We start from the raw sequence: 26,096 nt of genomic DNA, 5'->3' as shown, positions 1-26,096 counted from the left end.
CCGGCAGAGGCCCGGCTACCAAAATCGACAACCTTTGCCCTGGCAACAAATAACTGCCGAACACTGCGGACCGATGAAAAGATACTGGAACTGGAGGAAGAATTGAGCAGGTTACGATGGGGAATCATAGGGTTGTCAGAAGTCCGTAGAGAAGTCAACTATACGGTTGTGGAATACTCTTGTCCCCACTCTTGTAACAATATACATTTACGTGAAACATAAACATGTGAATAATATGAAAATACAAGCGTTACCATAGCTACCTACTTGTAATTCAAGGCTTGTACCGTTCGAGAAATAGGGCCCAGATCGGTCACGGGAAATGTTTAATCGCATACATTCTTTTTCACATTTACGTAACAAATCTGGTTTACAGGACGCAAAAACAATAGAAATACGTGCCCTTACACAAGCCAGAAACAATGTAGTAAGTTCAAATAACAAAAGACATTCCGGTCATAAGTTTTGTGTGCTACGCTTTGCGCATTCCTTCGTCACAGTAAAAGGAATTAGTTTACAACTTAATACATATTTTTAGCATTCTCAGGTTCAACACAATGGTATAGGAGTTCAAATCCTAAATGATGACCTAGCTCAATACGCGATGGAGAAGGAAGGATACTGCGGCGCCATGTCACGAGCCTGTCGATACAAGCAAGTGAATTTCGCTATTGCAACAGCGAAGGGGTCTCCATTAAGGTATTGTTTTTATTATTACCCGACTGCCCGAAGGAGGGTTATGTTTTTCGAGCGTATGTATGTATGTGGGTATGTCTGTCCATTTCTTTGGTCCTCGCTGCAGCCTAAACGGCTAGACGGAGTTTAACATATGAGGTATCATTGGATTTGTCATAACTGTCGGAGTGACATAGGCTATACAATATTTCAATATGGCGTCTACGAAAAAAAACATGGCGGAGGAATAAAAAAATATATTTAGTATTGTAACAATATGGGTAGGTACCAAATGAAGGTTAATAATTAGCCCATTCTAAATATATACGGATTATAATACTTTTAATCTACCGTTTTCACATAAATATCAAAAAAGTGTAAAATAAAACATTAAGGGGCTGTTTCACCATCCATTGATTAGTGTTAACTGGAGGTTAGGTGTGATGCCGTCTCTATTTATTTTGTTCGAATAGACGGAGACGGTATCACATTTAACCGTCGGTTAACGCTAATCAATGGATGGTGAAACAGCCCCTAAATTAAGTCAAAAAAATCAAAAAACCCGGCTGCCAAAACTAAAAGGAAGAAAATAAGTCTATTAGTGATCTAGAACTCTGTTAAGTAGCAAATTTAAAGTTCAACAGTCGGGACCCATTTAAATCGTGACGCTCAAAAACTCTTAGTAATGGGTCCCGACTATTGAACTTTAAATTTGCTACTTAACAGAGTTCTAGACGAGTAGACTTATTTTCTTCCTTTTAGGTTTGGCAGTCGGGTTTTTTTTTAGTTCTGAGAGTATGGAAAATGTATCATGACTTTGCGGCGTTTATTTTTGAGAAACTTTGTCCTTAGTCAGAGGACAATAGAAAAATTAAAGTCTTGTGACACCTTTGGTGATCCTATCTCGGCGCTTACCTCTCTCAAAGATAAGGAAAGTAATGCGGCCAGCATCATGCGGTCAGCGCCTGGGGTAGAGAATCTCGACATCGTTACGTACTTTCAGTTTTCTTTTTTCTCCAATTACTTTTCATTAATTTCATTTGTTTTTTTGATAAAATCTTTAATGATACTAGACCTACTTTTAAATTATAGCGACAAATCATTTCTATTTAAATATAAATAGTACACGAGTCACTCATAGTTGTAGTAAAAGCATGAACATTCTAAATTTCAGCGAATTCTCTATGTATGTAGTTTCAGAAGGTATTCTCTGGTGTCATACAAACAACACCTGCTGAATCCGTCATCAGTCCCTCGTAAAATCATCACCCCAATGTGTTGTCATGGGAACTCGTGTGTGCAAAATTTCGTAAGAATCTGGCAAAAATAGTCAAAAATGCTATGAAAACATTTGAGAAACAAACAAACGTCAAACAAATAAAGAAACCAATAAAATAAAACCGTCTTTAAATTAATGTTACTCGACTCGGCATGTATGATTAAATTATTTCCGTTCGGCCAGTCTAGGTAATTTCACGTACCTAAATATTTATCAAAGTATCATGGAATTTATAAGCAAATGTTGCTATTTGGCTAAATATGTATTTAATTCAAAAGCGTAATCATATTTTTTGCTTTTTTGTTTGTAAAAACTCAAAAGACAAAGGGTCTCGCTCGAGCAAGGTTCACATGCCAAGTAATTCATTGAAACATTAATTAGATTCCTGACTTTTTTATGAAATCATTTCTTTTAACTTGCAATTCATGCTTATTGTCTATGTCTATTATGTAACCTTTCATTCTACACTGTATTTTAATATATACTATGGTCCTCCTTATCGGTTTCGATGACGGTGACTCTAAAAACTATTCTATAAATTATGACGCCTATTATATTATTTTAATAACATTAATAGCATACCAACTAGTAAATAGGTAGTACCTTTAAAATCATCTGCAAATACTTTAGAACCATTTGCCGTTAATGACTTTTCACATTCTGTGATTTCGTATTTGTGTTTTTGACGACTGAATTTGATTTTGCTGTGACAAATTACAATATACATAAATACCTACATGTATATTAAATTATACAAGGTGTCTTCAAATTCATCGGGGATATTTCAGCAGGTGGTTGGATTAGTTGAACTCAAAACCCCTATAAATATTTTTCGAAGCTTTTTATTTGTGGTTATATATTTGAGCGATAAGTATCATAGTAATTATAACGAACTAATAATAGTAATTAACTTAATCATAGAAAAGCACCACTTTGCTAAAACTCCAACCTATCCTCCACAGTAAAATCACAAAAAACATGCATCTAGGAGCTTCCTCAATGTGCGAAATAAGTAATATCTAACTAAAATATTCATGGATTTATTATTAACTACGGTTGAGGCTTATATTTGCCATGCAAATTTCAGCTACGCTCAATAAATAATGGAATTAATGAAAGTTTCACCGACACCGACGATCGGTTCCCGTTGGTACACTTGACACGTGCAACATGAGCGGTCAAGGTGCATAAAATACCTTCGAAAATGCCCCAGCTCTATTAGTACTGCAGCCATTAGAAATACGTAGATAACGACTATAATATTGTATCACTTGGTGCGTTAGTGTAATCATATTAACACATAACACTTTCTTCCTAATTATTATACAACTTTGACGAAAATGTTTAAACATGGTAGCTACCATTCAGTATAATAATTTTTCATTCATTAGTTATCTACTGATTTATGTCGTACTCTGCACTTAAGTAAGCAAATGATTTGCAAACAGACACACGCATTTTTATTCTGGCTGACAATTTATTGTAATAAGATTTATTTTTTTGTATACATTTGACGATCCTTTTGTGAATTTCTTGTAATTAACTGACATGTGTTTATAATGTATTTTTTCAAAAGGTAATAAATAAATCTTATCTAATCTAATCTAATCATCTCATGACAAATAGGGATTAATTGCGGCAGTTTCTTTGGATGTTCCGTCGAAGGAACTATTTTTGTTTCGCAGTAGCACCTTGAATTCTTGCATAGGAATAAGGGCGAAAAAATAAACGCAGTTCTTCCTTCATCTCTGGTGAAGGAACTTATGCGAAAAACTTAATACCAACTAAATTAAATCAGCTTTTATCCTATCATAAAATAAAAATAAAGCGCATGTGTTTAAGAATAAGAACCCACAGCTTCTAATTTACTTTTGAAATGCAAACTTACAAAGACGCTTAGTCGAACTTGCTATACATTCAAGTTTAATAAAATCCTTCAAGATGATGTATCAAGACGAAATAGGCCGACAGGGAGAACTAATAGCGCTTTCATGTAAACGCTGACTTTATCTTTTCTCCGAGAAAAGCTAGAAGAGAAATAATCTCTAAAACTTCACGGTAAAATGAGGTTTGAGCAACATTTCAAGCTATATAAAGCAAACTTATTTGCAGTGTAATAACTAGACCCTGTCCCGCGGGATGACGAGGTGCTAGTAACTATGCGATGGTTTATTCGATTACGGGATGTTAATATAAGTTTAATTGAATGAAAACAATATTGATTTATCCGAGGTTACTGGAATTAACAATTGTAACTCGATTTTCCCGCGACTTCGTCTTAGCAGCATAACTAACATAATAGTCAAGAATAGACTCACAACCTGAGACGTCAGTTGGTATACCTACCACTTAGGTTCGCGATTAACAACGATTTATCGTCGCTAACTAAGGTGGTGTATACTTATACAAAAACGTAGAGAAAATATGAATCGTCTATTACAAATGTCGTCTATTACTTATGTACCGTCCATGAATAAACGTCTCCTAGATCTAATGTAAAAGCTATACATATTCTATGCCACATTAACCACGATCTAAGATTAGTTGATTTAGCGCAGGCCGGACCGGTAGATATAATTTTTAGGGATCTATTAGGGATACAAAAATCTCATGTCATAATATTTAAAATCTGATCGAAACTATTGAACTCGAAACAATCGAACAAAATTTACAAACTGACATTAATAGGATGCCTGGATGCCGTGCTATGGGCCGCATATTTCTTGCATTTTAGTAAGAATACGAGTAACTTACTCGTGCGGATACTTAGGAACGATTCCTACATTCCAAGAAGGTACAACCTAAGATCGCAGCGTAAAATACGAAGGCGGATGTGGATGCAGAGGTTTTCTACTGGAATATTTCCACTTAGGTATTAGAGACGGAGGCGGAGTTCCATTTAAACAGTACTGATAACTAAAAACTCACTAAAACACGACTGAAAAGACAAGGGTGAAATTTTACAGAGTATTACAGGAATATCCATAAGATGGAATAGAGGTTAATTATTCCACTAACGTATGGAATGTACTACATACTAGCTTTTGCCCGCGCCATCGTGCGCGTGGAATTTGGTTATCGCTCACTGTTCACCCTCGGGAACTGTGAATTTTTCCGGGATAAAAAGTAACTTATGCCATTCTCTGGCCCATAAACTATCTCGTTGCCAAAAATCACGTCGATCCGTCGCTCCGTTTCGACGTAAAAGACGAACAAACATAAAAACACACGCTTTCGCATTTATAATTTATTAATATGGGTTTGATTCTATGACTACTTAAAGGAGTAAAAATGTAAATGAAACCTTATTACTTTATTAATGTTTAATGTTTATTACAGAAAAAGTTATATAAAGTTAAATAAATAAAAATTAAAAAGAAAAAAATTAATATAAAACTTAATTATAAATCATTTTTTTCTTGCTATTAATATTAAACCACAAATTCAAATTCTTAATAAAATTAAACCAAAAGAAATTATATCACATCCAAATATAGACCTTAAATTATTAAAATTACTACCTTTTGCCCGCGGCTCCGCCCGCGTGGTATTCGGTTATCGCGCGCTGTTCCCTCGGGAACTGTGCATTTTTCCGGGATAAAAAGTACCCTATGTCACTCTCGGGCCCATAAACTATCTCTATGCCAAAAATCACGTCGATGCGTCGCTCCGTTACGGCGTGAAAGACGGACAAACACACAAACATACAAACACATCGCATTTATAATATTAGTATGGATTAAAATGTTATAGATAAATTAATAAAAAAATATATTAAAACAAATAAAAATATTTGAACCAATCAAAATATATATTTAATAAAACATAAAGGAATTTTAAAAATTACACATTGAACATTATTTTGTACCAGACTTTGCCTGTGTAGGTACTTAAATCATTAGATCCGGAACTTGAAATGAAATTCCAAAATATAACTAAATTCCCATTTGATTTCCGAATACTTTTATCGTGCTCCGTTGCATAAAAATCAGCCGTGTCAAATTTCAAGTCCATAACCTACTGTAAATGCGGATGTTATTCCGATCCAGCGGGAATATCTGGATACACATACCTACTATAACAAATTTCATCCAAAACCGTCCAGCCGCTTTAGAGTGAAAGAGTAACGACCACACACGTACGCACACAGAAACTTGGCATTTAGAATATTTTCGTAAAATTAAGAGTAAAACACAAAGAGGTTTACCTACATTCTTACCTAATTTTCCCGGCCGGAGGAATAAATGAGTGATGATGAATACTATGCTTTTTAGGTTTTTAAGTGACTGATAGTCTACTAAGGTTAACTGTATTTTTGACTTGAATGTATTTCTATTTCCATACAGGCTGTTCCTCACGGCTTTGCCCGCACTGCAGTTTTTTTTCATAATTATCACAATATGTTTAACACAAATCATGTCCCGACAATAACGAACACAGCAAAAAATAATTTTCCAATTTGGTGTGATCGTTCAAAAGTTTTGTGTGTCAAGTTAAGTACATATATTTCATCGATTGATTTTTATATTTAAAAACTATTGTAATTGTAACGCTTGTATTTTACACATAAAATTATAATATAATTATATTTATTATATTATAATTGTTTTCTGCACTGATTTCTGTATCGCTTACTATATCTGGTGTACAATAAAGAGTCTTTGTGTTGTATTGTATGTAAATTCTGATAATCATTTTGCGAAATTGAGAATTTTCGCCATGTTTGATCAGACTTTACACTAAATAAAAACTATCGATTTGAACACTGATGTATTAAACTGGATTTGAAGAATAAAACAGTTGAAAAGAACACATATTACGAGGGACAGGCGCAAACTTCGCAGTAAATTTTCAGTGCAGGAAAGCTCCCAGCTCCCACTATCTGGTTGAAATCTCGCTTCTGCGCGGTAATTCCCAGTTGAATACTGAAAACTCGTAAATTTACATGGAGCCCCGTCAGAAGGGTACTCTCTCTACATATCGAATTTATATCTACTGCTCCATTTTTACGGTACACGGTTGAAGGACGTGATTTTTAACGACAGTTAAAAATTTACATTTTATATGACACGTACGGTTTATGACGCGGTAGAAGAGAAACGGCACTTTAGTGGCATACGGGTTGCGTAGACATCAACATTTTTCTCTTTAATTGGAAAACGGATGTCCAATTATTACAAGCAATCAAAAATATATAGAGAATACCGAAAATATCCACATTTTGAGGGATGTACTCCATCACAAAAAAAAACCATTTGATCTTCTTGCACACAATATTCATCAAAAAAAGATTGCCATACAAATTGGCGAATTGTATCCGAAAAACCTATAGAGTATATTCCACTTGTCCTACTTGAAATTTAGTATTAAGGTAGCTCATAATGATACACAACTAATAAGAAAAGTCTGAAAACACTTTATTTTATTTCTGTCAAAATAAGATAGTATTAAACAGATTCCAGCTTGGTAGTAAGTAAAAACAAGGAACCATTTTTCTGTCGTAACATATTTTTCAAGTTTTTGTGACGCTTCGTTGACCTTTCATTTATATTTAAACTGTATATGGTGCCGTGATATTCTGCAGTGTTATAAATAAAGATATGACTACCCCTATAATGTATTTTTGAGGGAGCGAATCCCCTGTGTTGATTTTTCTGGCCGGGCCGCAAGATGAGCTTTTTCAAGTCGATTTATGTATTTTCACTCCCCTCACGTTAACGTGAAAGCCTAGTCTCGGTCACGGCAAAATCCTTTATGCCATAATTCCACGTGAACCTCGCCGTGTTTTATTTTCTTTAGCCTCCGCCTAGGCTAAAAATACACTTCATTTCTCATGCTCGTAAAGTTGTTATTTATGCTGGATCTAGACGACATCATTTTTTTTTATGATCTAGTGCACAAAGTAAAATCTTCAGTTCTTAGATGAAGATTTTTCTAAAGCAATCAGACGCAAACAGCCTCAAACAAAAAAGTTTTTACTTATATATATTTTTTAATTATTCCTAATTTATGATAATTAATCAACAAACTAAATAAAAATAAATTAAAGATACATTAAAAAAGCCGCAATAGCCTAATGATGTAGCCTCTCAAGCGGAGGATTACGGGTTCAAACTCCGGCTGGCACATCTTAGATTTTTCGAAATTCATGTGCGAAATTACATTTGAAACACGAGCTTTACGGAGAAGGAAAATATCGTGAAAAAACCTGCACAAACCTGCAAAGTAATTCAATGGTGTGTGTGAAGTTCCCAATCCGCGTTAGTCCAGCGTAGGAACAACGACCTAAGCTAAGCTTTTGAGAGGAGGCCTGTAACCTGCCGGCCGTGGGACGTATATAGACTGGGATGATGATGAATAGGTACTTCTTCTTCTTCTATTCTTCTACTTAATTTTTATTCTTCTACTTCTTCTTCTTTTATTTTATTTCTTCGCAATCGAAGTGAAAAGCAGAGTTTAAAACTCGAGCATTAAAAAAAACATTTTCCTCTCGACGTGTCTATCCACCCTCGCCGTAGCGGCTCGCGTGGCTATATAAACATCTCGGGTAAATGGCTTGTTTTATGCTCTTATTATACAATCTACTATTTGTTTTAGAGAGGGGATTAATCTAGCAATAGTTGACCTAAAGGCTAATGGTATTATTAGTAAGCTTTGGCGTAAATGGATGGTCGCCACTAAGAAATCGGAATGCGACGAAACCAAAGACGAGGTAACAATAACTTGGTTGTTGGTATTATGGTATTGTATTAATAATAAGTATAATATATTTATCTAGCTCTTTATTTAAATCTATTCAACATCTAGAACCTTTAGTTCACTCTTTAGTTTAATTCATCAGTTTCATATATTTAAGAGCCTCTAGAACTTGTCGGTGGAGTAATCGCCATTCTGTACGCCTCGCTGCCAACGCTTTTAGCTCCTGATACGACAGTACATTGACCTTCTCTTTGGCTTTATTCATAAACGCACGTCTCGGCCTTCCCCTGCCTCTCCTGCCTTCTATTTTCCCTTCAATTATTGTTCTTATGTAATTATATCAGGTGCCCCAACATAATCCCTCTTCTATTCTCTGAACAGCAGTCTCAGTCTACTAAATTCAACACCTCTTCGTTTGTTTTTCTTCCCGTCGAACTTATAGCTTTGAGTTTAGTTATTGGTGTCACGATATTTATTTCTTAATGTATTTTATTTCTGTATGTTTATAATAAGTTTTTGGTTGAATCTGTATCACAAAGTGGATAAATAACATGGACGTAAATATCTAATTCATGAATGCATTTGTGTCAATATCAAGCTCCCATTAAGTTTTTACGTTCAGTGTTAATTTAAGACCGTCGGTAACTATGCAAGCGTTTACGAGTGCTAGTTCTGGCAAACATTTCGGTTTCAAGTTTATGTCATTCAAAGTGCTCGTTTCAATCCGGCTTTGAACGCAAGCCATTTTGCAATAAACTTGTATTGGCTTTGACGAAGTCAAAACGTTCATAACTTTCTTCTTAATGCTTTTGTTTGGTTTCATGTTTTGTTGGCTTTTATTGAGAATGTTGGGTTTTCAGGACACGAGCATAACCGAAATGACGCTCAGCCAAGTGGCTGGGATATTCTACGTGCTGGTGGGTGGTCTGTCGCTAGCGCTGGGCGTGGCGCTGGTGGAGTTCTGCCAGCACGGGCGCGCGGAGGCGGCGCGCGCCAACGTGCCGCTGCGCGCCGCGCTCACGGCCAAGGCGCGACTCGCCTCGCGCGGCGACCACAAGCCGCACGCGCACCCGCACCCCGCGCGCCACGCTCAGCGCGACCACGACCGCCTCGGCTGGAACGGCGGAGCTTATGCTGGCGTAAGTGTTAGAGCGCTCGCTCACGGCCAAGGCGCGACTCGCCTCGCGCGGCGACCACAAGCCGCACGCGCACCCGCACCCCGCGCGCCACGCTCAGCGCGACACGACCGCCTCGGCTGGAACGGCGGAGCTTATGCTGGCGTAAGTGTTAGAGCGCTCGCTCACGGCCAAGGCGCGACTCGCCTCGCGCGGCGACCACAAGCCGCACGCGCACGCCACCCCGCGCGCCACGCTCAGCGCGACCACGACCGCCTCGGCTGGAACGGCGGAGCTTATGCTGGCGTAAGTGTTAGAGCGCTCGCTCACGGGGCACTTAATATTCGGCGTGACACGCTGGTGGAGTTCTGCCAGCACGAGTGCGCGCTAACCACAAGCACGTATACCAGTAAATCTTATTATTTTGACTATATCTTTTAGGTGACGTGAGACATCTAAATATGCTATAAAGAAGAGAATAGTTAAGGAAGAGATTACCTACTTAAGTAACATTAATTTATTTTGCTATAGGTACTTAAAACCAGTAACCATAGGTCAAAAAGCATTAGAAAAGCTTTTGCATGCTGCAGTAACATGCTCGTCTAGTTAAGCTGATGTTCTATTTAAATAAGAAAAGTACTTAATCCCAGAATCATATATCAGCTCTGCTTACCTAGGTAATAGGTAGGTTACTTCATGCAAAGGCCTTTCTTAATTATTTTTACCTGCACCTGCCGGTTAAAGGTTAATGGATGCGGCATTTAAATCACAAAAAGTCCTTTCAGGACATTGACATTTCTTGGCTATTTTCTGTTCATACGTATAATATTTTTTACATTTCATGTATAGTCCAATGACTTTCTTCTGGGAAGAGATGTTGAGACATGTCCATCGCAAGATTTATTAGAAGTTTTTGACATTTCCACGTAAGTTGTTTATATTGGGCCCGTGAAATATTTGCATAATACAAATCGAAATTTATTTCGGCTACCTGATAACCCTGCATTTAAAGTCCTAAAATCATGAATTTAAATCCTAAATCAAATTAATTGGAACCAAATCAAACCTTGAACCTTGTGCACAGTTCCACATTCGTTATTTACCACTTAACTTATCGTTGAATAGATAAATGATGTAGTAAAATACTTCAAATTAGCTAGCCAACATTAATTTAAAGTTTTAGGTACACTGACTATATATTGTAACCGTAAAGCTTGTAGGGGTTTAGGCTACACTACTTTGATGATAATTGATATACATAAGATGATAATGTCCGATGATAGATGATAGGTCTGATAGGATGCTAAAATGAGAACGACCGAGGTGAGTGCTGAATGACAACTGATTTATTGATAGGTATTAAATGTTATGCTAAAGTAAATTGCAAGCGTGTGCAAAGGCTTGCGCAACATAGTCATACGAATACGTGTTACAATAACCAAAGGTAATATGTACGGTTGACTGTACATCCTGCCCCTCTGAAGAGTGAGCGTTAGTAAGATGATTACTAATTACACAAATGAATTAATGGGTCTGTTAAACTAAATATTACATAATTAATTTGCTCGGCTACTAATAAAGCATTAATGAATTATTGAAAGTGAATCATTCGCGGATTGTCCGTTGAGGTGCCCCTTTCAACACTTGTCACATTATTGCCCATATTATTCACTGCACTTTCACTAGCACGAGCCGATAAAATTTGCAGTTGAATCTCTTCGCCTGCTGTTTCCCGTGGCTTCCGTTGTCTGATACAGAACTTGCGATACGTGACAACAAAACTTGTTATCAGAATAATGATAATGATTACATATAGCACGGTATAATGATGTACATTGTGGATGGTGAGTTGAGTTTCCGACTGCTCTTTCAACTGCTCTATTTGTGCTTTCAATTGATGATACGGGGGATGATTATCTGCTTCAATCTCTGGTATGTTCACTTGCATAGTGCTATTTATGATATTGTTTAGTATAGACAGTTCTGGAATTTGGATAGAAGGTTTGACTTTCATTTGAGTAATTAAATTGCTGTGGCTGTGAATAGTTATGACTTCGGATTTCAGTATGCAACCCTGACCTATGTCAATGATACCGTTGCCACTTAGTTCTCTTATTTCCGTACCAGCTGGGCAAAAGATGCGTGTCTTGCATTCTTCGCAACACGAGTATAGCCAGCTGTTCAGGCGGCGTAACTTGATCCATTTACTATTGCACGTTGATTTAACCGACTTACATAGTGTGAGTTTTGTGTTTGAGTCGGAGGCTATGTTAATGTCGCATATTGATTGTTTTATGTTAATATTATAAGTGGGTTTATTTATAGAGCATATTAATTTGTTTTCTCCTGCATGGAGACATGTTGACAGATCGTCTTCTGATATGAATAATACTAAATCTTTTTGAAGATTGAATGCTATATATGGCGATATAGGTGCGAATTCGTATACCCGTTGCCGTCTTTTTTGTGGGATACTGATAACTCTATCTAGTTCGAAGATGTCCGAGCTGACTATTGGGATTTTGATTTCCATGATGAGATAGTCTTTGTAAACTCTGGTAGCAATTCGTGATAATCTGTAAATTTCCTTAATATTGTCTTTGTCGATCGGTAGGGTGACATCACCGTGTAGTTGGCCTGCAATGATGTTCATTTGATCTTGTAACTGCTGAGGTGATAAAAGATGCGGGTCTATTCTTCCTTGGCTAAGGTCAGTGATGGTATCTAGTAGTGTTTGCTGGATACGTCTTATATTTGATAGTGTAGCGTATGCTGCTAATGACGATGATGTGATGTAAAATTCTCTACGGATCGTATTTTGAACTTCGTTGATCTTTGACGTGATATTAATTAGATTTTCTTTGATAAATCCAAACTGCTTAGTGATAATATTTTCATGGCGACGTAGTATGTTGTATTCGGCTTCGACAATGCTAGTCTGATTCCTAATTAATTTTTGGAGGTGATTTTCATTTTGGGTTACGTGCATTATGTCCTTTTTGTATTGTTCAGCAAATCTCTCATCTAGGACCCCGAAAAGCGAGTTTGCGATGTAACCTATGCCGTCTATTAAACCTCTTTTATATCTACCATTATGATACTGTAATATCGTATTGTAGTGTTCGATTTCAGTGAGCTCGTGCTCCAATTGTGCCGCAATGTTTTTATATTGCTCACTTTCGTCGACCATGTTCGTGCCGAACTCTTTTAAATGTGTGACGTATTTTGTGACGTCTGATATACCGTCCCAATATGTTGTCATATTGTAATACACGATGAGCTTCCACTCGTCACGCACTTGCTGAAGATTGCATATATTGTCAAAGTACAGCCCTTGATTATCGTTCAGAGCCGTAATATTTGTTTGCGAGCTAGGTGATATTGTTAGTAGGAATAAAACTAGTGTCATTAGAAAACCTTTAAAGGATAGTCCTCCGCGCCGCGGCTGCGTGTTTTTGTTGATATCTGATTTATGCTGATTTTGCTGTGTTGGTTTTGCTTGAGGATCATTGGGTTGACTATTATGTACTGGTAGTAATGCTAATTTACTAACCGGCCGTTTGATAATGTTATTTTGTGTTTTTAAGGTTACTACTCTGATATATCCATCTTTTCCAGGATGTAGCTCTTGTACACGCCCTAACGCCCATTTTCCAGGTGGTAGGTTATCTTCCTTAACAAGAACTACATCGTTCAATTGCAAATTTTTATTGGGTGTTCTCCACTTTGTTCGAACTTGCAGTTGCTGTAGATATTCAGCGGACCAGCGCTTCCAAAGCTGTTTATTTAATGCTTGTACTAGTTGCCATCGATATGACATTGTTGTTGATAAGGAATCTGATTGTGGCCTTGATAACAGTGGTCCGCCTACTAAGAAATGGCCCGGGGTGAGATATTCGTCTTCAGGGTTTTCGGTGAGTGGGCCTAACGGTCTTGAATTTAGACATGCTTCAATTTGTTGAATTAATGTTGAAAACTCCTCGTACGTGAGCTTTTGCTCTCCAAGTACTCTCTTCAGATGATATTTAAAACTCTTAACCGCAGCTTCCCACAGACCTCCAGCACTTGGCCAAGCAGGAGCATTGAAATGCCATTCAATGTCCATTTGATTGATGTTGTTAAGAAAATCTGCGTTGATACTACTTTGTGCTATTTCTTGATATTCTTTTTTCAGAGCGCGGTTCGCGCCGACGAAGTTCGTTCCATTGTCACTGTACATGTGACCTGGGGTACCTCTGCGTGCACAGAATCTTCTAAATGCGGCTAAGAACGTGGGAGTGCTAAGATCTGATACCAATTCTAGGTGAACTGCTTTAGTTGATAGACATACAAACACTGCGACATATCCTTTCGTAGTCTTAATGCCACGGCCCTTATTGGCTTTGAGTTCAACATGTCCCGTATAGTCGACACCTGTATGGGTGAAAGGTCTTGATGGTGTTACTCGGGCAGCTGGTAGGTCCGCCATGATTTGCTGATGGCTGCTGGTGCTAAAGCGTCTGCATCTGACACATTTTCGTAATTGCCGCTTGACGGTACACATGCCGCTGATAATCCAGTATTTATTTCGCAAGTAGAGTAGAGCAAGGCGTGCGTTACCATGCATCGTGGCCTTGTGACCTTGATCTATGATAAGTTCAGTTAACCGACTATGGCTTGATAAAATGATAGTATGTTTTGCGGAGTCTGTAAGATTTGAATTACTTAAGCGTCCTCCCACCCTCATTATTCCCTTTTTATCCAGGAAGGGGTTAAGACTTAGTATTTTGCTATTTCTTCCGACGTGACCTTTTGTCTTCAGACTGGTGATATCATCTTCAAATTCCTTTTCTTGCACTTCCTTAATGATTAAACTTAGTGCATTATTTAATTCCAATGATGTTAAATGCTTTGTGTTTACAATATTTTGCTTACTTCGAGTCCGCGTAATGAAACGCGATACCCAAGCGAGTATTCTGATACAGCGGGTAATTGACCCGTGCCTGTCTAGTAAATTCATAATTAAATTTTCGCTTGGATATAAGGCTGCGTTTATGTTATGTTTTTTGTTTTCAATCGATGGAGGTGTATAAAAAATTGGCTTGATATTTTTGGGGTTAAAATCTAGAATCCATTTTGGACCTTCCCACCATAGTGAGTGTTCAGATAGCTGAGCTGATGATAACCCTCTTGTAGCGCAGTCAGCGGCGTTGTCTTCCGATCTAACGTGATGCCAGTTAGATGCGTCAATGATATTTGTGACTTGTTGCACTCTGTTAGCTACAAATGGCTTCCACCTCGAAACGTCTCCTTGTAGCCAGCCAAGGACCACCATGGAATCCGTCCAGGCGTGGATTTTGATATCTTTTCTTGATAAGTTTGATATTGAGTCGATAGTCTTCTTTATAAGCTGAGCTAATAACACAGCACCGCATAATTCCAATTTTGGTAATGACGCCTTTTTATTTAATGGTGCAAGCTTGGTTTTCGCGGTTACTAACTTTGATATGTACTCGCCTTTATCGTTTATTGTTGTGATATAAATAACGGCTGAGTACGCTTTCTCTGACGCGTCACAGAATCCGTGCAGATTAAAAGGAGTTTCGGTATTTCCTAGGTACCGAGTGATAGAAAATTCATTTATGTGCGTCATATCTTCTCTTAGTTTGTTCCAATCATTTTGAATTGCTTCTGGTAATCGCTCGTCCCATGATATTCCTGACGCCCATGCTTTTTGGAACAGAAGTTTTGCTTTGATAGTGATAGGAGAGAGCCACCCGAGGGGATCAAAAATCTTTGATATGTCTGATAAGAGCTGTCTTTTTGTGTGATATGTGATATTTTCTTGATAGTCTAATTTATTTTGGAAGGTAAAATTGTCTGATGAGGCATTCCATCTTAATCCCAGTGTCTTGCGGGATTCAGTACACCTGAAGTCTAAAGGTGTGTCTACTTGATGTGGTGCTAATTTTTCAAGAAGCTGTGGGTCATTGCTGGACCATTTACGGAGATTCATCCCAGCGCCACTTAACATATTGATAAGTTGTTGCTGCAATTCCTTTGCTTGTTGTATCGAATTGCTTCCGGTTAGTAGATCGTCCATGTAGAAAGACGACTCTATTGCTGCTGCCGCTAACGGATATTTTTGAGCGTCATCTTTCGCTAACTGTCTTAAAGTTCTCATGGCAAGGAAGGGTGCCGCCTTTGTACCGTACGTAACGGTTGTAAGCTGATACTCTCGGAGTGCGTTTTTAGGGAAATCTCGCCAGATGATTTTTTGGAGGCGTTGGTCCGATGCTCTGATAAAGATGGTGCGAAACATTTTCTCAATGTCCGCTGTGATAACGTAGGTATATTGTCTCCAGTTCAATATAAGTGCTTGTAGATCTTTTTGCAGATTTGGACCACATTCCATAAGATCATTGAGACTGAATCCTGTTGAAGTTTTTGAAGACGCGTTAAATACTACTCGTAGTGGAGTTGTGGATTCAGGTTTCAATACACCGTGATGAGTCAGGTAACATGACGGTTCGATTGTGTCTCGACTCCGACACATATGACCTAGCTTTTCATATTCGCTCATAAATTGTTTGTACTTTTCACTAAGTTGTGAAAGTTTTTGAAATTTATTTTCAAGCTGTTTAAATTGCGCAACAGCTTTTGGCTTTGATAGTCCCAGTTGTTGTTCAAAACCTGGTTTCATAGGTAGTCCCACCTCATAGGTTCCGTTCTCCAGGCGACGAGTTGTTTTTTGATAAAATTCCTCGCAATATTGTTCCTGTTGCGTCATGACAGATGGAGTTGTAGTGATAATATCTTCGAGTTCCCAATATTTTGATATATCCTCTAAATTATTGATAACAACGTGGCAGTTGAATGTCTTCACGTTTCCCGAGAGAATCCATCCTAGTCTAGTTTGCTGGGCTATGATATTTTGACCCGGATTTCTGATGAGGCCATTCATGATAATAGATGAGTAAACACTTGCATCTAATAGCAAATCAATTGGACGTGATACGTTGTAATCAGGATCTGCTAGCTTGATATTTGATATATGCGGCATTGATTGTTTGTTAAATGATACGTTGGGCAAATTATTGATAACTTTTGTAATGACCAATGCCTTTGTAGAAAATTGATAACCGTCGTGAATGGATTGACAATGCAGTGTAACTACACCCTTGCTCCGACTAGCACCGTTTCCTATGCCGGCTATTGATGCATGATAACTTTGTCGTTGCAAACCTAGAACTTGTGCAGCGTTCTCTGATATTAATGATATTTGAGATCCTTGGTCCAACAGTGCCCTGAGCGTGACGTATTCACCTGTTGAGTTTTTAATCTTTAATGATAGTGTAGTTAAGAGGATTTCTTCATTGTCGCTAGCAACGTGACCAACGTTGGGTGTTTTCCATTGTGGTTTTGCCGAGTTCGTTGTTGCAAACTGCGTTGTTTGCGATGATAAATTAGAGCGATCAAATGCGTCATGAAGCAAAGTATTATGCTCACCGTTGCATTCTTTGCAGCGTTTAGTGGAAATGCATTCGTTTTCGTAATGTTTGTACAAGCAGTTTTGACAAACCTTGTGTTGCAACACTGCTCGCAATTTGTTTTCCGCTGACATGCTGACGAATTTTCTGCATTTGTACAAATCGTGACCTAGATTGCACAATGGACAGTGGCTCGTGTATGCGGGGACTGCTTGATAAGACTTATACGGTTTTCCTTGATAATTATTTGGCTTGTAATTTATTGATGGTTTTTGATATATAGGAAATCTTTTCGGCGATGATGCAGATGCTACCGGGAGAGGTTCCCTTTCTCTTCTTTGATTGATAGGTTCTAGTGCGGTAAATTTATTCTCGAGGTAATCCATGAACTCGTGCAGGGATGGTAACTCCCTAGGTGCCTTTCGAGACTCTCTAAAGTCCCCGTGGGTTTCGGAATCAAGCTTCTTTGATAAAATATGTACCAAAAGTGGGTCCCAATTGTTGGTGTCCACTCCCAAATTATGGATCGCGTTGATGCACTCCATCGAAGTGTCGTGTAAACGTTTCAATTCAAACGCAGACTGCTTGTGAATTGTAGGTTGATTCAAAAATATTTCGATGTGTTTAGTAAATAGAACTTGAGGGTTGTTGTAACGTCGCGTTATGATATCCCACGCCGTATCGTAGTTTTCGGCTGATATGTAGAGATGTTGTATAAGACGTTCCGCCTCTCCTCTAAGCTTGCCTTTCAGGTGCTGCATTTTCTGACCCTTTTGAATTGATTTATTATTGTGTACCGCCTCGCAGAACAAATCGTAGAACGTAGGCCAATGTGTATACTTTCCTGTGAAGATCGGTATCTCCAACTGAGGTGCTGCTTGCTGCTTGTGAGCTGTCGAACACAGTTTAGTGTTAAGGTCTCTTTTGATTATTTTATATGATTTTTCATGCTTACTAAATTCTTCATCATAGAAAGCGTCCGAACCTTGTAAAATGTTATCTATTTGAAGATGCAGTTTATTTATATTAGCCCACAATGACTGAATATTTTGGAGCTCGTCATCAAGTTCCCACTTTTCTGTTATCTCGTCAACTTTAATGCTCTTTACTAATCTTAAAAGTGCCCGAAAATTTGTTCTTTGTAATATCAACAGTTCATCAGCCTTGCCACATGGTTGCGTAGCCTTTTCTTCTTTGCCATAAGAAGCTAAAAGCTTACGGGTTGCCTGATAATTAATTTTCGTTTGTTCATATATGTTGTCTTTATAATATGGCTGATTTTGACAGTCATATCCGGTAAGAATAGTATTATTTCCCTCGAATTCTGTCCAAAGCTGATCTAGAGCGTCAATCCGTTTCTTTAAATATTCTGATGTCTTCCTGTCGGCAGAATCCTTGCTGAAATTGATTCTTATTTGCTGAAGCTTTTGGACGATTTCCTTCTGACATTCGAGTAAAGTTTCCATTATTATGATATAAATAGAACGATCTTACTTGATATGATGCTGAAGATGCTGTCGCTGATAATATGCTGAATACTTGGCTGCTGGAGGAGCTGGCGCGGCTGTACTCTCCACCGGTTGCACGAAGTTCCCGCTGATATGATGATAAACTGATGCTTTGAGCTGCTGTGCCCAAGTATATTGCTGGTACCGGTGAACTATTACGCTCACTATTTATGATAGCTAAGTACGAGTCACTTCGATTACTTGTCACTATACCGACGCGCGATGCACTCACGAGTAATAAGTATACTGATTTAATCGAATTTCGCACTAGGTCAAAAGTTCGAAGGACCAAAAAGAATGTAGGGGTTTAGGCTACACTACTTTGATGATAATTGATATACATAAGATGATAATGTCCGATGATAGATGATAGGTCTGATAGGATGCTAAAATGAGAACGACCGAGGTGAGTGCTGAATGACAACTGATTTATTGATAGGTATTAAATGTTATGCTAAAGTAAATTGCAAGCGTGTGCAAAGGCTTGCGCAACATAGTCATACGAATACGTGTTACAATAACCAAAGGTAATATGTACGGTTGACTGTACAAAGCTATATACTTAATAAAAAAAAAACTATTTTCTTTGTCACGCCATAGCTTGAGAACGACTTTACCGATTTTATCAATCGATGGAATTGGACAATCTGGTAAACAAATGAGGTAACTGACATTTACATCGACTTGTTTATGGCCCCTAGTGATGTGAATGCTCTATAAGATACACAATCAGCAGTGAAGTATTATTATTAAAAAAACGTATTTCATTATTTAAGTACTTATATACTGTTTATAGTTATGATAAAATAGTAGCGAAATGAAAATACAAGTTATATAAATGAACCGCTTAATTTTTTTACATGAATAGTTTCTGTCTGATATATAAAAGATCTTCGGGAAAGTATATTTTTGTAGGTATAGTCGAACCATTCGATTCCTGACCCATCATAGAACGGTATCACAATAAAGGGCAACACACACAGAGAGCGGGCGCGGGTCGTGCGCGGGCCCGCGACGGGCGTATTTGCATGGCGGTATATGGACGCCTTCACACAGAACGCGGGCGCGGGTCGGGCGCGGGTCGGGCGCGGGACGGGTCGTGCGCGGCCCGCGCCCGTCGCCCGTCGTCACAAACAGCGCGCGGGCCGAGCGCAGAGTTACCAACTCTCAAAAATATTTATCCCTAAAGCTTAAGTTAAAAACCCCTAAAACTCGTTTTTAATGAAAATGTTTACTTTAAATTTGAATATTTCGCAAAAAAAAAACTGAATCGAAAAATCGTCTTAGTAACCCGTAATACTTTTAATTTAAAAGACCTACACTATAGGGTTGGATGAGAAAAAAAACCCTTACTTTACTTCTATGGGAGGTAACCAAAAAAATTTTTTTTTAATTTTTCATTGTACCATTTTGTCGGGATAGTTTTCATAATAAGTATATCATGTAAAATTACAGCTTTGAAGCATTGATAGTCCCTGAGCAAAGCCGCGGACGGACAGACAGACTGTCAGACAGACAGACATGGCGAAACTATAAGGGTTCCGTTTTTGCCATTTTGGCTACGGAACCCTAAAAACCGTATTCATGCGCAGCAGCTAGTTCATTTTGGCGAGAATAAAATTTATTTATTTTATTTTTTTAATTAATTGGTAGGTACTACAGAAAAATCTGTTATTTTTTTCCATTGACTAGTATAAGCTTATTCCTGTCTATAAAAAAAAATCAGCCACTTTTAAAAATTTCATCCATCGCCCATTATTACATAAATTAGATTTAATTAAGTAAGTGAATAAAGTTTGACCTTGGTGCGCAAGCGCGTTTGTCGTTTTCCACATATATCTCGCGGCACTGTATAATTCTGTGTCGAGTTGACAAAAATGTCGTTTCTATTATTGGTTCTAGAACGGTTTTAATTTGTACTCCAAAAGTCGCCAGATACTTAAACCATTTCTGTCGTCAAAAATTTTTGCGGTCGCTAAGATTTAAGCAAAAGTCATCACTTCTAGGGACTAAGTCACTAAACTGGCAACATTGATAGCCGCCGCGGGTCCGACCCGCTCTCTGTGTGAATACAACGAACCGCGCGGCTCACGCGGCGGACACGACCCGACCCACGCACGCTTTCTGTGTGTGTTGCCCTTAAGTGTCATAAAGAAATCCCTTGTCAAGCAATGCGATTTCACTATGACTTTTCTACGAGAAGGTTCCACAGTTGGTTATGATTCAGTTGGTTCGATAGGTAGTACACAATAATGGTTTTTTTCATAACTACAACAATATAATATGTAACTCGATTTTAAAAGCCGAATTGAGCTGTATGTGCCTTTTTTATAATTTCAAATTCAAAAACAATAAATGTCCCACAATTTACAGGATAATGTTTCGTGACACATTTCTTAACTTTTATTGTTACTTTTAAGTTGGAATTGTAGTACACTGTGGTGCTATTTTTGATATCCCGATACTAGATTAAAAGCTCTTCATCTCTGCCAAGATGTAGGTGTGATTAGCGATAATGAATGACATTTCTATAGTTGATAAAGAAGACATTATCTAATTTCTTAGCTAACCCAAAATAGAAGGAAACTGTTAAATACATTATTCCTGCTGATGTAAATGTAAAGGAAATTTAAATATTACCTAATAAAAATACATTTTAACACTATGACCATAATGTCTTTAATTTGATGTGGTTTCTATAGCATGTGGTCTCGGGTCTCGTCCTTAGTGTTAATAATTTCTTGACGTTTCTTGATAAACTGATTTAGTGACAATTTCATGATGGGAGAACTTTTTTAGAAATACTCCTGTTTAGTCCACAGAACAATTATGGAAATACGAATAAAAGTAGGCACGGGTTAATAACTGAAATCACGAGTAGCACAGAGATTCGAGTTCAGTTAATAAATCTGTTGCACTGATTCAACTCTTTAATTCAGCAAATTAAAAGCAGAGTAGTGTGCGAGAGCGCCAATTAAATTAACGTGAAGTTGATGAAATTGAATGTATTACTCCAACCTGTAAAGTACTATTCAATGGAAAAAAACAATCGTGTAAACAAATGTGGCGACTGACATTGACACTTGACTGACGACTGGCTGACTGACTGACTGACGTTAGCTCTAGTGATGTGAATGCTCTTTAACATACTTCAATCAGCAGTAAATAATTATTTTGGATTTATTCATATTTCATTATTTAAGTATTTATTATTTGTATGTTTACAGCTATGATAAAATAGTAGCGAAATGAAAATACAAGTTTATTTATACCGCCTTATTTTTTTTAATAAATAACTTCTGTCCAATGGGGCAAAGAGTCAGAATGGCGGGTGTATGTCACCTATGTGTTATTCCAGACGTCCAACTATCTACATACAAAATTTCATGACTCTAAGCTCAGCGGTTGTTATTTCAAGATTTTATCCCTATCCCATGGGAATATCGGGATAAAAAGTATCCTATGTTGTAATCCAGGTTATCTAACCTTTCGCCAAATTTCATCCAAATCCGTCCAGCCGTTTCAGCGTGAAGAAGTAACAAACATACTCACTCACTCACAAACTTTCACATTTATAATATTAGTAGGAATAGTAGGAAGTAGGATAGTAGGATAGGATTAGAAACCTTTATAAACCTTCATTAAATAGTGTAACTTAACACAAATCCATATCCATCCATACTAATATTATAAATGCGAAAGTAACTCTGTCTGTCTGTCTGTCTGTCTGTCTGTCTGTCTGTTACGCTTTCACGCCAAAACCGCTGAACCGATTTGGATGAAATTTGGTACAGAGACAGAATAGACCTTGGGAAAGAACATAACCTATCTTTTATCGCGAAAAAGAGGCTTTTAGGGGTCAAAATAGGGGATGAAAGTTAATATGGTGGAAGTTCATCGCTGTCGAAGATAAAACCATGAAACTTGGCATTTAGGCATTTAATAAGAAATAAGTCGATATTTGGTTGAGCTTTTTTGAAAATTCGACCTGTGAGGGGATGAAAGTTTATATGGAAGGTCTTCATTATCGAAGATTAATCGATGAATCTTTATTAAACTTGCTATTTCTTGCTTTTTTTTATTTGCTTGAGATAAATAGATATTTGTTCGCGCGTTTTTTAAAATTCATCCTGAGAGGGGGTGAAATAGGGGATGAAATGAAAGTTTATATGGAAGATCGTCATTGTTGAAGATAAATCGGTGGTTCTTTATGAAACTTGGCATTTGGGCACGTGATAAGAGATACATAGATATTTGTTCGGATCGGATCGGGGCGGAGGCAGGGTGGCAACGGAGTGGAGCGAAGGCAACGGATGGAGCGGAGACAATGCGGCTACAGCGGAGGCAGTGGATCGGAGTAGAGACAACGGAGCGGAGGCATCGGAGCGGAGCAGCGTGGCAACGGAGTGGAGCGGAGGCAACGGATGGAGCTGAGACAATGCAGGCTGCAGCGGAGGCAGTCAATAGAGCGGAGCTGAGGCTGGCGGAGCGGAGGCTGGCGGAGCGGAGGCTGTGGGGAGGACGTAGCGGAGCGGAGGCAGTGGAGCAGAACGTAGCGGACGCTGCTGAGCGGAGCGGAGACTGGAGCTGATTGATGGTGATGGTGATGATAGTGGTGCTGATTATGATGATTGATGATGATGATGGTTATTGTGGTGATGATGATCGATGATGATGAATGACAAAAAAAATTGTTTATAAAAAATGTCTCATTTGAAAACTTTACCTGCGGGGGGGATGTTAGCAGAGGGGATGATGCAGTGTTAGCAGAGCCTATTAAGCTCATAAGAAAAATGTACGCAATGTAAGGTCATCATGAAAAAAAATATGATTTTCAGATTTTCTTATTTATTGTGCTATATAAGAGCTACCTTTATGCAAATTCCAAGTTTCTAAGACAGCCAGCAGTGCGCTATAACTTTTCTGTTAAGGCGATTTGTATGAAAAACACCTTTTTAATGACTGTAGCCAGTTTAATGCATCAGTGACGACTGTAGCTTTTGATTGCATTGACTTAGAAGTTAGATTTTTTCACAGCTATCGGGACTATTGACCTGAGTTTAGGATTTAATTTCAACTAGATACCTATACCCCGCGCGTTTACGAGATAAAGGGTCTTGACAGACAAGCAGACGGACGGACAGCAAAGTGATCCTATAAGGGTTCAATTTTTTCCTCTTGAGGAACGGAACCTAAAAAACATTTGTTCTGGCGCTTTTCAAATTACAACCTATTTACTTGAAAATATGGGGATGAAAGTTCTTACGGAATTCAAACAATTTACTATAAGTATATTTATCGGAACTCTGTGTAGCTAAAATGCCGTCTTAATTATAATCCTACCCTCCTAACTTACAATAAAGGACGTAAGGTGTCAAGAGTTCACTATGAAGAATGAGTCCTTTTGTGTTGGCAGGGTAGAATACATGTCGTTTTGCTAAAATGTGGCTACCCGCAAAATAATTATGTTTTACTAAAGAACATGGATGGATGGAAGAACAAAAAAGTTTAATTCATAGCAATGTATTGAAATGGTTATTTTCAGTAACCGTAGAAGTTTCTATGTGCTATTATTGGCAGAATAGTATCCTAAATACATTAAATACTTCCCAAATTACTATTCCACGCGGACGAAGTCGCGGCAAAAGCTAGTAATTAATATACGAATAAGTTAATAGGTATGCTTATGAATACGCTCTACGACCTGAACCAATAAAATTCCCCATTTGCAGAGCCAGCCATAATTATCGGTAGGTAAGGTTGGTTCAGTCAAATAATTATTTTGTAGGTACAGCACTAAATTTCCAGAGACTAGACCGACCATAGACCAACTTCGGTAAAAAAATTATCATGTCAATTTGACAAATATAACGGATTTTCGTCTTCCAATTAATTATATAAAATAAACATATTTACACGATTATTTAATGATAAAATGATTGTAAAAACAGTGGTGAGTTCGTTGAGATGTGAATATGATCGGATTGGCGTTCAAATGTAAGTAACTACGGAGTAATCGTGAAAAATTGCTTTGTTTACACGATTGATTTTTTCCATTGAATAGTACTCTAGTTTAAAATGAACAATAGGCAGGCACACAAGTTTTACGTAGATTATAAATCTGTTGCTAAAATTAATAAATGTAAATACAAATAATAAAGTACAGTGCATAGCCGAGTAAAATAAAGTTTATTTTGATTTCAGAGATACAATCATAATATAATATTGTTTGATGTTGAAATAACGCTCGTACCATTATACTCCTGCACAAACCAATCACAGCTCGATCTTATTTTCTGAATTTGTTTACTTGTTAACTCAGCTTACGATATCAGGATGCATCCCCTTCCTATGCAAGTGAAAGTGGCTCGTTCCCTCATTGTATTCATAAAATAATCATTGCATAAATAGAAAATACTTACGTGTGCCAAAACTTCTGCACGTATTTAATTTCTGTCACGTTTGCGTGCATTTTATTTAAACAACCAAGTTCTAAGTAATTATATTATTGTATGCTATAATATCCCCTTTTTAATTTAAAAAGATTAAAATTTCAAGTTCATTATTTCAAAACCAATTCACTATCAGAGCATTTTTAGTTAAATGACGCTCTAATTTTTTTAGCATTAGGAATTCTGGGTTCTCCTGACTCAAAATCACGATCACTATTTATTGATTAAGAAAAAAAAGTGTCGCTAATTTTTTTGACAGTTTTGTGACTTTTTTCTTACAGTTTTTATGGGTCGTTACCTTGTCGTTACGAAATCCATACTAATATTATAATGCGAAAGTGTGCATGTGTTTGTATGTTTGACATCTTCACGTCAAAGTAGTGAGACGATCGATGTATTTTTGCATAGAGATAGTTTATGGGCCAGACAGTGACATAGGCTACTTTTTGTCCCGTAAAATGCACAGTTCCCAAAGGAACAGTGCGCGATAACTTAATTCCACGCGGGCGAATCCGCGGGCAAAAGCTAGTGGAACATATTTTTTTTATGGAAAATTGGGGACTTATTTTTTCTTCGTCAAAATCAAAAGTGCTCGTGATTCTGAGTACCTAAGGAAACCCAGGATTACCTAATTCTAAAAAAAATGTGCCATTTAAATTATAAAAATTCCCATTTACTGTGTTTCTGTCTACCTGGCCAGTACCTAATATCGGAGCCTGTATTAAGCCGCGCTAAATGCTTTTCTTTGGTACATTCCAGTACTTCGCCCCGTACCCAGATCGCACAAGACGACGCTGTCCACGCCAGTTTCACCCACGTGTGATCCGCGAGAAGGCGGGGCCAACGTGCGGCGTCCCCTAACAAAGCCGGCTAATTCGGTCGACCTCTACCAGCTATAA

General features: G+C 37.8%; 1 protein-coding gene across 1 annotated transcript; it reads left to right on the top strand.

The window, feature by feature from the left end:
- Positions 1-515: 515 nt before the first annotated feature.
- On the top strand, positions 516-26,096 carry LOC141445398 (uncharacterized). The gene is made up of 4 exons (XM_074111239.1): positions 516-699; positions 8,552-8,666; positions 9,514-10,177; positions 25,957-26,096. Exons 1-4 carry the CDS (start codon positions 605-607, stop codon positions 26,094-26,096), a joined length of 1,014 nt encoding a protein of 337 aa, XP_073967340.1. The 5' UTR covers positions 516-604.

This window comes from Choristoneura fumiferana, chromosome 2 (assembly GCF_025370935.1).
Source record: "Choristoneura fumiferana chromosome 2, NRCan_CFum_1, whole genome shotgun sequence".
In the NCBI taxonomy this organism is placed as follows: Eukaryota; Metazoa; Arthropoda; class Insecta; order Lepidoptera; family Tortricidae; genus Choristoneura; species Choristoneura fumiferana.
The sequence above is the reverse complement of the archived record's forward strand: the minus strand, read 5'-3'. Positions and strand labels throughout refer to the sequence as shown.

Coding starts and splice junctions, on each gene's coding strand:
- LOC141445398 (XM_074111239.1), top strand. CDS start 605: ATGGAGAAGGAAGGATACTGCGGCGCCATGTCACGAGCCTGTCGATAC. Junction 700..8,551: donor GCGAAGGGGTCTCCATTAAG/GTATTGTTTTTA, acceptor TATTTGTTTTAG/AGAGGGGATTAATCTAGCAA. Junction 10,178..25,956: donor AACCACAAGCACGTATACCA/GTAAATCTTATT, acceptor GGTACATTCCAG/TACTTCGCCCCGTACCCAGA.